Source organism: Rhamphochromis sp. 'chilingali' (assembly GCF_963969265.1).
Source record: "Rhamphochromis sp. 'chilingali' genome assembly, chromosome: 6".
NCBI classification, from domain to species: domain Eukaryota; kingdom Metazoa; phylum Chordata; class Actinopteri; order Cichliformes; family Cichlidae; genus Rhamphochromis; species Rhamphochromis sp. 'chilingali'.
The window spans coordinates 28,656,947-28,669,659 of record NC_137933.1 but is presented as its reverse complement, the minus strand read 5'-3'; the positions used below and the strand labels follow the sequence as shown (position 1 = coordinate 28,669,659).

The 12,713-nt window shown below is 38.3% G+C and overlaps 1 protein-coding gene across 1 annotated transcript in view; it reads left to right on the top strand.

Moving 5' to 3' along the window:
* The window catches only part of ush2a (Usher syndrome 2A (autosomal recessive, mild)), a 227,024-nt gene that overhangs the window by 60,552 nt on the left and 153,759 nt on the right, over window positions 1–12,713 (top strand). The window contains exons 20-27 of the mRNA XM_080885054.1: window positions 2,480–2,643; window positions 2,811–2,969; window positions 3,071–3,299; window positions 3,646–3,769; window positions 4,982–5,129; window positions 7,160–7,441; window positions 10,617–10,792; window positions 11,040–11,187. Of these exons, the coding sequence (XP_080741180.1) occupies window positions 2,480–2,643; window positions 2,811–2,969; window positions 3,071–3,299; window positions 3,646–3,769; window positions 4,982–5,129; window positions 7,160–7,441; window positions 10,617–10,792; window positions 11,040–11,187 (1,430 nt within the window). The remainder of the gene's footprint in view (window positions 1–2,479; window positions 2,644–2,810; window positions 2,970–3,070; window positions 3,300–3,645; window positions 3,770–4,981; window positions 5,130–7,159; window positions 7,442–10,616; window positions 10,793–11,039; window positions 11,188–12,713) is intronic.

Below are 12,713 nucleotides of genomic sequence, written 5' to 3'. Positions count from 1 at the left end.
ACATAAGAGAGAAAAGCAGGGTTGGTGATGTGAGTTGAGTGGGTAATATCAGCGATGCGAAAAGAAAATCAGAGATGCTCAGACAGATTTTGCAAACGGCATTAATGAACAAAATCCAGAATTATCATTTAAACTGGTGTTGTTTGGTTGCTGGTTGTTTGTTTTTTTTCCGTATCACACTTGTAGAGAAAAAAAAGACTAGCCAAGTCATGAGTTATTACTCGTTAATCTTCTGCTGGTCTCTCCACTTGATAAATATCAAGTAACACATGTATTTTTACATGTGTTTAAATATGGATGCTCTTAAGCAAGACTTCTTGGATTTTTTTTTTTTTTTTTGAAGTAGTCTTCAGAAATAGTTCCCCTTGATTCTTAAAGAACAATCCAAAACTCTTGTTTAGATGTTCACTACCTTTTGTTCCATTCTCTGTCAGGATTATGGCACACTACTTGAATAATGTTGATTCCAGCTGTTGAGTAAGTCCAGGCTCAGGGGAGGCAAAAGGATCATCATCATGCTCAAAAATGAATCCACGTGGTTTCAGAATCTGACCGTATTTTTTTGTGTTTGTAATTCCATCCACTTTATTAATATCCACAACACCCCAGACTGAAATGTAGCTCCACAGCATCACAGAGCTTCCACTGTGTTTCACAGATGGCTGCAGACACTCACTGTTGTACCTCTTTCCTAATTTAAGGCAGTTACACGGGGTTGCAAAAAACCCAAAACAAAAAACGAAATTCAGAATTTCCAGGGTCTGAACTTGCCGTGTAACCTGTATACACAACTTTTTTGCTGAAAATTGGTCCCTGAAAAACTGTGGAAAAAAATGGAATTGGCGTTATAACGTTAAATATAACTTATAACTTATTATTGATTCATAGGTCAGTATATAGTGGCTTAACAAACTGCAAAACATTCTACTGAAACAATCCAGAGGAAAATCTCCAGAAAGTTTGCAAACCTATTGCTGAAAAGCACTAGAAAAAAATTTAAATGGTCAAAAAAATCAGGCCCCTTTAAAGAAATGACTAAAAAATTAGGTATAGCTCAAGGTTTTTGCAAAGTACTATATGTAAATGCAGAATCTCATGGTGATGCGAAGATATTTGGTACCATAAATTCTTTTGGTACTGCCTATGTACCTGTCTCATGTTTGAGACTGGTTGCATAAAAGTAAACAAATGTCTCAATGACATTGTGCATGTTGCTGGAACATTTTCTCAAAAATTAAATAAATTGTACTTCTTTTTGCTATTCTGTTATTTATTTTTTACACAAACACCTTACTGTGTTAAAAATCTGGTTGAATGATATATGTTATATGCCGGTACTCTTAAATCCTCTCTCTCTCAGTAACGCACACATCCGGTACTTTGAAGGCTGATGAAAAAAGAAAGACTGGGTGTGATGTTGGTGTTTTCTTTCTCCTTGGGAATGGAGTGAAGGTCGAGTCACTATGGCATTTGTATGTGTGTGTATTTGTGCCTCCGTGTGTGTTTGTGGGAGCACCAGTTGACAGGACAAATTTGCGGCTCGTTATGAAGCTGTGGCTTTTCACACAGCAATAAAGAAGGTGCAGTGTTGTGTGTGCGTGTGTGCGTGCATGCGTGTGTGTGTAGTTTTGGGGGGGGGGTCAACAGAGGGAGAGCAACTGAGAACATATGAGTACAATATGCTGTAGAATAAAAAAAAAAGCACACATGGATAATGTCTGTATGTGTGTGACAGTAACATGGTTTGTACAGTTTTACTCTGCTGGAGCGCTGTGCATGTGTGTGTGCCTAAAATCCTCCTGCAAGCAGACTATTGTAAGTGTGTGTGTGTGTGTGTGTGTGTGTGTGTGTGTGTGTGTGTGTGTGTGTGTGTGCGCGCGCGCGCGCGGTCTGAGGTGTGAGGTAGCTGGCCGGATGATCACCCACTTCCCATCCCCTGTGAGGGTAACACCACACTGCTGACCCAGACACATGCACCGCCAGACACACACATATAGTCACAAGCGCTCACACTTCGACAACTTGAGGAGAAATGCAGCTTTTTTGGCAAAGTTAGCTTCACAGCTACTATATAAGGTGGTGGGTGGGCTAGATGGCAGTGAGAGTCTCGCTCACAGTGTTAGGGAAAAGATCCACCACCTTTCATTCTCACACATGCCCAGTTGTCTTTGAGCAAACTTTTGCAGCTAGATTTAACAATGCACTTTGCTTTCTTTTGTACCCCACCCCAATACAGAAACACACCCGGTCAATAGTATTAACAAAATTACATTTTTTTTCCTACTGTGCAGTTATCAAACTACAGAGTGTGAATTTTATTATGTCACTTAAAATCATTTTAATGATCAAGAGGTTTTTTATGCCAGTGGTTATGTTGTGTATTGATTTTTTTTGTCTTTGCATGTTACTGTGAACCATATCTTTTTAGTTATAAAAGAAAGTGAGATTTCTTTGTTTTTCTTCTCTTTTTAATAAACAGATGCCATCCTTGTGCATGTGATCCAGTGGGGAGCATCAATGGTTCGTGCCATCCGGACACAGGGATCTGTGCATGTAAGCTGTTGGTAACTGGAGATAAATGTGATTTATGTCAACTTGGGGCAAGTCATTTCGATCCTGGGAACCACTTTGGCTGCACTAAAGGTCTGTTTTACGTGTTAATAAACACACACATCAGAGCACCAACATGCCAGTAATCAGCCAGTAATCCTCAGTACATCAGTGTGAAAGTTAACATAGTACTTTTTCTAAGTTTTAATTTGTACTTTGTGTGTTTATTTATATACTTGTTTTTGTCTCTTTCTGGGCAGCACCCTCCCAGCAGCCTGCACCAGTAGGTGATGCACTCAGTTACTCATCTATTCGTCTTTCTTGGCATCCACCGGACTCCCCAAACTCTCACATACTCAACTACACACTCATTAGGGATGGACAGTCAGTGCATACTGTCCAAAGTCGCTATCCTTTTAGTATGTATCGACACAGCGTATCACACACATGTAAATATTCTCTGGTCTTTCTCCTCCCTAAATTAATTTCCTACCTATTCCTTTGTTCTTTCCATTTTAAGGCCCTGAATCTTTTGAAGACATTAGTCTGTCTCCCTTCACCAACTACTCTTACTGGCTTCTAACAGCTAATGTAGCTGGTGCGACAACAAGTGCATCAGCTTCATATCGAACTTTAGGTGCACCACCTGAAGCAGACCAGCTCCATTTAAATCTTGTGGGAAGACCAGGTCCAACTAGTGCTAGCTTTAACTGGAGCACACCACGAAATGATACAGGCCCAGTGGAGAGGTAAGTAAAAAGGGGAAAAGAGGGAGGTGTGGTTAAAGACTTAGAGGCATACCGCTTAGGATGGAAAAGAAACATATGAGTCTTTAAATGCACAAACCATTTTCAGCTGTCACAAATGTGGTAGGAGAAACTGGGATGTGATTTGCACCAGCAGCCTGCTTCCATAGCTTTAAATCACTGTCTTTATTTTGAACCAGTGACCGTACAGTTTACGTGGTATGCATCTTATCCTGTAGGCCTCTGTGATGTTCCAGCACTAGTTTTAACTGAAAGATGTTGAGTGATTGTGAGCAATGAAGAAATACAGACAAAAAGAAATACTTATTACTGTTGTTGTCACACATAGGTTTGTGTTATCCTCCATGGAGTCATCCAGTGAAGCAGAGCCTGCCATTCACTACACAGGCTTATCTACAGAAGCTGTGTCAAGTGGTTTAAAGCCCTTCACCCAATATACTGTAATACTAGAGGTAGGTATGACAAATGTCCACTGTTTATGGCACAACTGAGTACAAAGATATGTATTAATCAGCGACAATGTTACAACCACCTGACTAATGTGGTGTAGGTCCTCATGTTCCCAAAAAAGGTCTAAACTGTGATGCAATCCCATATGTCCCATTGTATCAGGCAACTGGTCCTGTAACTTTGGAGTTGAGGCACCCAATGATTAGACTCCTTGAACTCTTTGTCTTGTCCTATTTTATTACCCTGCTGTAAAAAACAATCAGAAAACAACATTTCCAAGAAGGGGTATTCATAGAATCCAGTCATTAGGGATTGGTTTTACAAAACCTTTGAAAACTTTTCAATTCAATTCAGTTTTATTTAAATAGTGCCAAATCACAACAACAGTTGTCTCAAGGCACTTTACATTGTAATGTAAAGACCGTACAATAATACAAAGAAAACAGAGAAAACCCCATTTTACCCCCTATGAGCAAGCGCTTTGGCGATAGTGGGAGGGAAAACCTCCCTTTTGACAGGAAGACACCTCCCGCCGAACCAGGCTCAGGGAGGGGCAGCTCTCTGCTACATCTGCTTCACATTTCTTTGCTCTCAAATAGGAGCACCTTTTTCCCTTTTTATGTTGAGTGTCACTGGTTAATCAGTTTTTGTGAAGCAGTCTGCATTAAACTAAACAAGAAACAGGTGTAACCTTAGAAACCAGTTATTATTGTGAAACCGGCCCCCGATTTTGCTACCTTCTTCCATTTCCATTATTCTTTCAAGATACTTACATGCCTGTAACGGTGCTTTCAGTGGGACAGCGTTCTGACACCATTCTGTCTTAGCCAGTATTAAGGGTTTCTGTCATTTGTGCAGTTCCTCTGTGAGATTGAACCACTTATGTCAGCCTTTACTTCACACATGAATCAATGGGACTTCTATGCCAGTGACACAGTCACTGGTTCATCAGTTGGAGCACCATGGTAGTTACTACACACTGCATTTACGGACCACCACACAAGGCTTGCTATTTAAATATACCGTACTCTTTCCCAGAACCATCACAGTTGTTCACCCATCTGTGTTTTTAATGTTGTGGCTGATGGTAGCTATAGCTTTAAAATAATATAGAAAGTAAGCTTGAACTACTTTTTAAAAATATTTATATTTACATATTTACATTATTTACAGACTAAAAAATAACAATGAAAACTGTTTAACCTTTTCAACAGGCGTGTTCTTCTGGGGGATGCACTTCTAGCCCACCACTGTCTCTTCTGACAGCCTCTGCCCCCCCACAAAACCAGCCCCCTCCTAGAATCACTGCCATAGGACCTCATACTCTGCATGCTTCTTGGGAGCCCCCCAGTGAGCCTAATGGTATGACCACAAATATACACACTCGTATGGTAATCTCATCTAATGTGTAATACTTACTTTTCTGCTTTTTATCCATTTTACATTATTCCTTGTTCTTCTGTCACACCAACTCTCTTCTTGTACTCTTTCACTTTATCTATAACTCTTCTCTGTGATTTTCTCTTGTCCATCCTGGTCACTCCCAACGTAACCCTTAGCATTCTGCAGCAGTATCACTGTCTACATACCATGCATCATAGAAGGTCTCACTGCCAAGAGAAAAAAATTGCTTATAGCTTTGCAATTAAGAATACATTGTTTATTTTAAGTAAATAACAATTGCATTATAATGTTAATGCCTGTTTCAAAATTAATAATACAGTAGAATAAATGACACACATTTTGTACATGAAACACTTACCTAGTGGCAAAGCTTCAGGGCTGTGTCATTCAAGACACATGAGAGTCAACTTAAACCAACTCACACACACACAAATGCACACACACACAGAAATACACACTGAACTGGAACTGCCTTTTGTAAATCCAGAGAGCTTTGTATTGGCTCTAAGGCTCAGTGTAAAACAAAGCCCTCTAACCTGGGTTTCTCTCTGCCTGTGTCTCTTTTTTCCCTCCCCATCTGTTGATCTGTTTCCCTCGCAGTGTCATATAAAGCTCACTTAATATGGTTTTGTGTGTCATTTCATTGTCATTAGTTAATCATTTAGCATCCTTCTCACCTCTCCATTTTGATTTTGTTCTCTGTCCTTATCAGGCAATCTTTATGTTAGTTCTCCATTTCAGTCGTCCCAGCTCCGTGCATTCAAAGTGAAGCATTCAATGAGAAGTCAAGTTAAAGTAACTCTTTTATAATACGGCTATTCTTGCCTGTGTGGTCAGTGCTTCTGTGAAAATAATAAGAAACTGAAGTGGTGTTCGGGTGGAAATGATCAGTTTTAAAATGCACACATCTGCCTACACCAGTTTTTGTTTTTCCTCATTGAGTTGAGGGACAGACATCATAACGTGCATCTGGTTAGCAGTATTGCTAAGACCTGCTCAGTACTTATTTGCAAATGTGGAGCCTCTCCATAATGGTGGGTTTGTACCTTATTTTTTGCTGTGTAACATGTCTTCTGCTTTTTGGCGCTTTTTGGCACTACTTTTTGCACAAGTTTTTCATTTTTATTTAATTTTATAATTGTATATAAGCTTTTAATTTTTTCAATGAACTTGGAGAGTAAATACTGCTAAAGAATGAATATATCTATTATAGATTTTCTATTTTCCAACATTTAATGATCTACTAGTGATGCAGAGGGATTTTCAGTAAAGTTATTAGGAGTTCCAGAGAGTAGTTTGATTGGCTAAGGATAGTTAACTGTTGTTAAGATTTCTAATAAACTAAATTTGTTGCAGTTGTAGAAGCTACACTTTTTATTTAATACATAATACCTAATCATTTAAAGTATAAAGAATAAAAACCTACGTGACATCAAAGAACAGTAAAGGAAAGAAGTAAGAGCATGTTAAGCTCAGGGCAAACAAAGCTGCCAAAACAGACATTTGCCTTACCGTATTTGTTTTTATTTATAATTTATATTTCTATCATTTGAAGTGTTATTTTATAACCACAACAATTGAAAACCTTTAATCGTACACAGAGGATTTGTAGATTTCATACTTGTTTTCATGGTGCTCTCTCCTCATTTTAACACAATGTTGTTTTCATTTCAACAAGTCGTCAACAAAACTGCATTGCATCCATTACTATTTACTAATTGTATTCTATGTTTGTTTTTTTTACTTCAACATTTGTAGTAATCACGATATGAATTTGAAAGGACTATTGTTACTATTACTAACAATAACTAAAGTGTTGTGTTAGAGCACAAATAAACTGTGCAGACAGTATTTTCTTAACAAACCCTGCAGCTGTTGCTTTCCTTCTTTAATTTCCTAAATAATTGTTTCGATGAAGAGCTTTTGTTTTAGCAGACATCAGAGGTAATCTCAGAGACTGATTTAACATTTGTTTTCTTTTTGTACAGGTGTTATCACAAAGTATGAGGTCTTTCTCCGTGGGCCAGTGGAGTCACAGAACCTTTCGAGTCTTGCTATTGAAAAGAGGGTGTTTTTCAGCTCTGGTTGGCTGGATCCAAGTGTCTCCTTAAGTTCCAACATAGCCAATAAAAGCTTAATGTCACCCCCTGAGACCAGTACTAATGTAACTGGTCTAGAGGCTTTTTCAACATACCAGATGAGAGTTGTAAGCACCAATATTGCAGGAAGTTGTACATCTGGGTGGACCTCAGCACGCACCATGGAGGGAGGTTTGTATATCTCGTGTTCATGATTTCAACAGCTGACTTTTACTCACTGGGTGTATTTACAGTAAGTTAAGGAATCAGGGAAATAACCAAGTAAAATCTAGTTAGGCACTGTAGCTGTGTGAAACAAAAGCCTTCAGTGGTTAATGTTTTCTGGGCAATTATCAGAAAGGGGCTTGCCCAAAGATGGCAGTTCCATTTCAGTGTTAACGGGCTGACTTTTATCCAGCTGGCAACCATCAATGACTCAGTGGTGTGTCCAGTATGGATTTTTTAAGCTAGGTTTTCCTTTCATGGCCTTCCATGGCTGAATCAGAAAAATCCGATTCTGTATTACACCTATATTCAGACAAAATGATTCGCATTCAGACACTCCAAAGAGCTTGCTTAAAATTTAAAAGAGTTAAATTTTTAACTTATGATGTTAAATTAAGGCCTGTCAATAACTGATGGACCCCAGATCTAAAAACAAATTGGAATTGAGTGACATTTTGGTTAAAATGTAGCTACACACCAGATGCCATTGCTGTTGGTTAAATGATCTTTTGTACTATATTAAAATTAGTGAGTATTTGTGAGATAGATTGTAGAAAAAGAAAGCAGGGAAGGAAGGAGGAAAGAAAAACTGTGTGTGGGGGAGGGGAAACTCATTAAGGTATTTGAATTTCAAAGGGATGATATGGCTCATTAGGACTAAATGATTGCCTCCAACGTCACTCTAAGCTATGTGTCTGGATAACAAGCATATGATAACACCATTTTGAATGTGGGATGTGTGTCAGTGTTGGTGCGCGTACATGGGCTGAGTTAGAAAGAAAGAATATGACTGTGGTTATGTCTACCGTGAATCACATTTCACAGCATATTTCACAGTTAGATGGCATCAACAGCAGAATAAAGAATCCTTCTCTCTAATCTGTCATGTAATAGTGGCTATCACAACCATAGAATTATGAAATACTTAAATCCATTAAGACCACATAATATCCACTAACCTCTCTGAATATGTCTTTTTGTTAGAATACAGAAGTTCATGTGAGGCAGCAGTGCTAACCCCTGCATCACTATGCCACTTCAAGAGTTGGCTTAATAAACATAAAAGGCTGTTAATGAATACCTAAAAGTGACTTTAGAAGCAAACCTAAAATTAGATAACAAGTGATATAAGTTGGGGCTTGATTTGTTAAGAACAGAAACACAAAGCCAAGGTATTTATAAAACACTTGTTCCTAATCTTACAAACAAAGACATAACTATAACCAAACACCAGCACTACACATACAATAAAAGAAGCAGCAAATGAATGAATGAATTACTAAAAAAGCAGTAGTTGCACAGAAAATATCCATCATATCAAGCGGTTTGGAATTGTATTTGTACTGATATAATACAGAACAAGGTTAGTTACCACTTGCATGTCTGAGAGGCAAAATCATGAATTTTTCAAAACCATCCTGAGGAGGACAGACCTTTGACCTTTGTTATCCTGGAGTATTGTGTTCTCCATGTTTGTTGGGAAAGTGATGCAACAGTGTATTTAAACTTTCAAACACATGTTACAGGTCTAACAAACTTGAAAATGAATATTTACTAAGGCCACCTTTATTTCTCAAAGCAGCCTGAGCTCTCTTAGGTAAGCGTCCTTGTTATTTCTTGAAGCAAACTTCAGGAATTGCTTTCCAGGCTTCTTGAAGGACTTTCCAAAGTTCTTCTTTGGATGTTGGCAGCTTTTTGTTCCGTTCTCTATCATGATGATCCCACACTGCTTCATTAATGTTGAGGTCCAGGCTCTGGGGAGGCCAGTCCATGACTGATAGTATTCCACTGTGTGTTTTTCTAGGCAGGCATGCTTTTACAGCATTGGCCGTGTTTGGGATCATTGTCATACTAAAAAATGAAGTGTTTGCCAATCAGAGGCTTTCCAGATGGTATTGCATGCTTGATCAAAATCTGATGGTACTTTTCTGCATTCAGCACCACTGACTGGATTGCAGCCCCAGACCATGACAGAACCCAGGCTTATCGCCAAGATTCTGATTTTGGATGGGCTAGCGTAATTTGGGCTTTTAATTAAGGTAGTTAATGTTTTTAATACTACTGATTCTATTTATTACAAACAGGTACATGTATGTGTATAAATTAAGAAAATATTGCTTGATCTTGATTATAATTTTTCATGGGTTTTATATATAGCAAGATAGCCTATCCAATCATTTAAACAGAAATCCAGTTGTAATAAGATAAAAAAAAATATTTGAATGATCACTGTCATATAAAGAAGAGAGAAACAAGGAGAGGAAAAAAGAGACTATTGAGTGAGCTACAGTACATTGACTCAAAGGGAGCAGTACACTGTGTTGTAATTTTCAGCACTAACCACGATGTACTTGCCCCCCCCCCCCCCCCCCCACACACACACACACAGATTTTTTTTTTTTTTATATAGATTCAACTAAAGAAATTGGACAAATTATGTCTTTTGTGACAGGCTCCTTGTAACAAAGTGTCTAAAGATACTTTTTATATATTGGGTTATGTTTAGCTAAGTTGCCTACCTGTGTAGACACAACTCTGGTTCATCCCTTCAGTTAGGTGCCTTTTTATGATTGAATCAGGTCATTGTTAAGTGGGTTAGAAACGAGAAATATTCCTATAAAAATGGTCATGTGCAAGGAGTGTACTGAAAATTAGTGAAAAATTAGTGAAACCCCCTCACTTGAAACTGTACTTGGTGTCTGCTGTGCTGCAAATTGCTGATTTGCTAAGTATTTACCCTGCTGTAAAATTATTTTTTTGCATTGGTGACTTTGTTTTCAGTTTGTTACAAGTTTGTAAGCTACATAAGAAGAAATTAGCAGGAAAGAGCTGTTGTTCAGAGAGCAGGTTGCGGTCTTCCTCGGTGTAAATGTCTCTGATTAAAACCTTTATAATGCTGCTTTATACATAATTTTGGCTGCATTGAAATTAAATCTGTATACAGATAGACAAATGCCTAATCTACAGACCCCCTGAAAAGTCACAATGTGTATTAGAGTGTTAGCTTGCAATCAGATTTACTTTACCCTGTAATAACTTGTGTGTTAGCTTAGGATATGCTTATGCTCTTTGTGCTCTCTGTAAATAGCTGATCTGTGGCATGGAGGTCTGATAATGAAAACGGTGCAATATGTGTTTCCAGTGCCAGAGTTTATGGCTCCTCCAGAAGTGTCCGCACTGTCGTCTACCAGTCTTAAAGTAACCTGGAGCACTGCTGAAGACCACGGGGTCATCGCCAGAGGACAGGTGACAGAATATCGAGTCAACCTGGTAACCGAACAGACCAACAATCCATATGCCCCTCCGGTTATTAGTCAGGTAAGCACATTCACACATAAAATTGGAAATAATTGCCAGGACAACCTACCAAAAAGAAAAAGAGCTTACCTGGCAGAAATGTAATATACAGCAAATGACATTTATTTTGAAGATAAATGCTTTCGTATTAGGTCATTTTCACTAACTTTTCACAATGTAGGGATTTTCTAAAAACAAAAAAAAATGGGATAGTCTCTTTGTTCTCTTCTGTTTCTGTTTTTATATTCCTTGTCCCTGTGTTTTGCAGGTGTTGCATAGAGTGGGCCCATCATCCCATCCAGTTTACGTAGTGAAAGGATTGAAACCTTATCACGTGTACAACTTCACTGTTACACTCTGCACAAAAGCAGGTTGCATTACCAGTCTGCCAAGCACTGGATGGACCTTACCAGCAGGTAGAGCATAAAGATTTATGCAAAACACACACAGACATAAACAAATGCACGCTTCTCGGCAATAATGAAATACTGATAGTTCCCAAATATTGTCCTTTTTAAAGTATAATAGTAGTTATTTTACATAGTGTGGTGTTTGCATAACAACTGCAAAACAAACCTCTGACATATGCACACACAAACAGACACACACACCCAAAAGCACTCAGTCAGTCATCGGGTACTTGAGTGGCGACAGCATTGGTCATGTTAACTAGGGGGGATATTCATGGTGCACGGCAGTAAAAACAATTTACTGTTAATTACAAGGAGAAAAATGTGGCGTAGCACACACTTCCTGCTGGCCATGAATCAAACACACACAGAATTACAGAAACACATATACAATCCCTCTCGCTCTTCTGTGGATTTATAACCTTTATGGAAGTAGGATGAATTAGCTATGTTTAATAACTCAGGCACAAATCTCTGGTGCCTAGATGAGCACTAATTGATCAGTGGACGGTGACATGGACACACACAGAATACTGATTTAATGTCTTTTTCTGTCTGTCTTGATAGTCTGTTGCTTTCTCAGCCCCCCCGTCCATCTTTCACTTGCTATCTGCTGGGCTCTTTCACTCACACACAAATAGCACATGGCAGCAGAGGAACATGAATCACTCTGAAATATACATATTGCACTCAGAGGCGCACTTGACCGTGCAACACACTTTTCCATCTGTTCACTCACGGTGTCTACGCTTGCTGCTCATGTTATGTTTTTGTCTTTTTTGTTTTGTTTATCTCTTTAGGTGAATAGACAATGGGCGCGCAGAGTTGTAAAACAAAAACCTTTCATCTATAAATACTTGCTTAGGGAATTCAGCTTTTGAACATATTCTGAACAGCTACATCTGTTGACATAGGGAATATTTTCATTTCATACAATTCTCAAAAAGTCATTCCTTGTGTTTATTGTGATGAATGATGCTTCATATTGTAATTGGTGGACTTTTTAAATGTATTTTTAATGGCTACATCTGTTGACACAGTGACAATGTTTATTTTAAGTGATTCCAAAGACTTCTCTTGACTGTAATACAGTACAGTTCAATATGGCTTATTGTACCCAGTTGACTTTTTGAATGTATTTTTAACAGCCACATCTGTTGCCACCGTTTTGTTTCATCCAACGCCAAAGATGTCTTTTGTTTCAACTATAAGAAATGATAATGGCATATGCCGTTTAGCAGATTTTTTTTTTTTTTAATCTCAAAACAATTTGCATAGCGTTTGCTCCTCCACTGGGTGTTAAGCTTCTGCTGCATCAGATTACTTTTTTTCTTCTTTCAGTTTAGCAATAATCTTTGCACTTGACAAAAAATATTTAACAATAATCTTTAAGACCTCAATCTAACATGCACTGGGCGAATACTGTTACATTCCTTTATAAAAACATGGTAGCATATCAGTAGGGAGTTGTAATTAGAAGAATTATACAAATTCTGAAAAGCTGCTGGCGTCTTTTTATTTTTGTTTGGTTT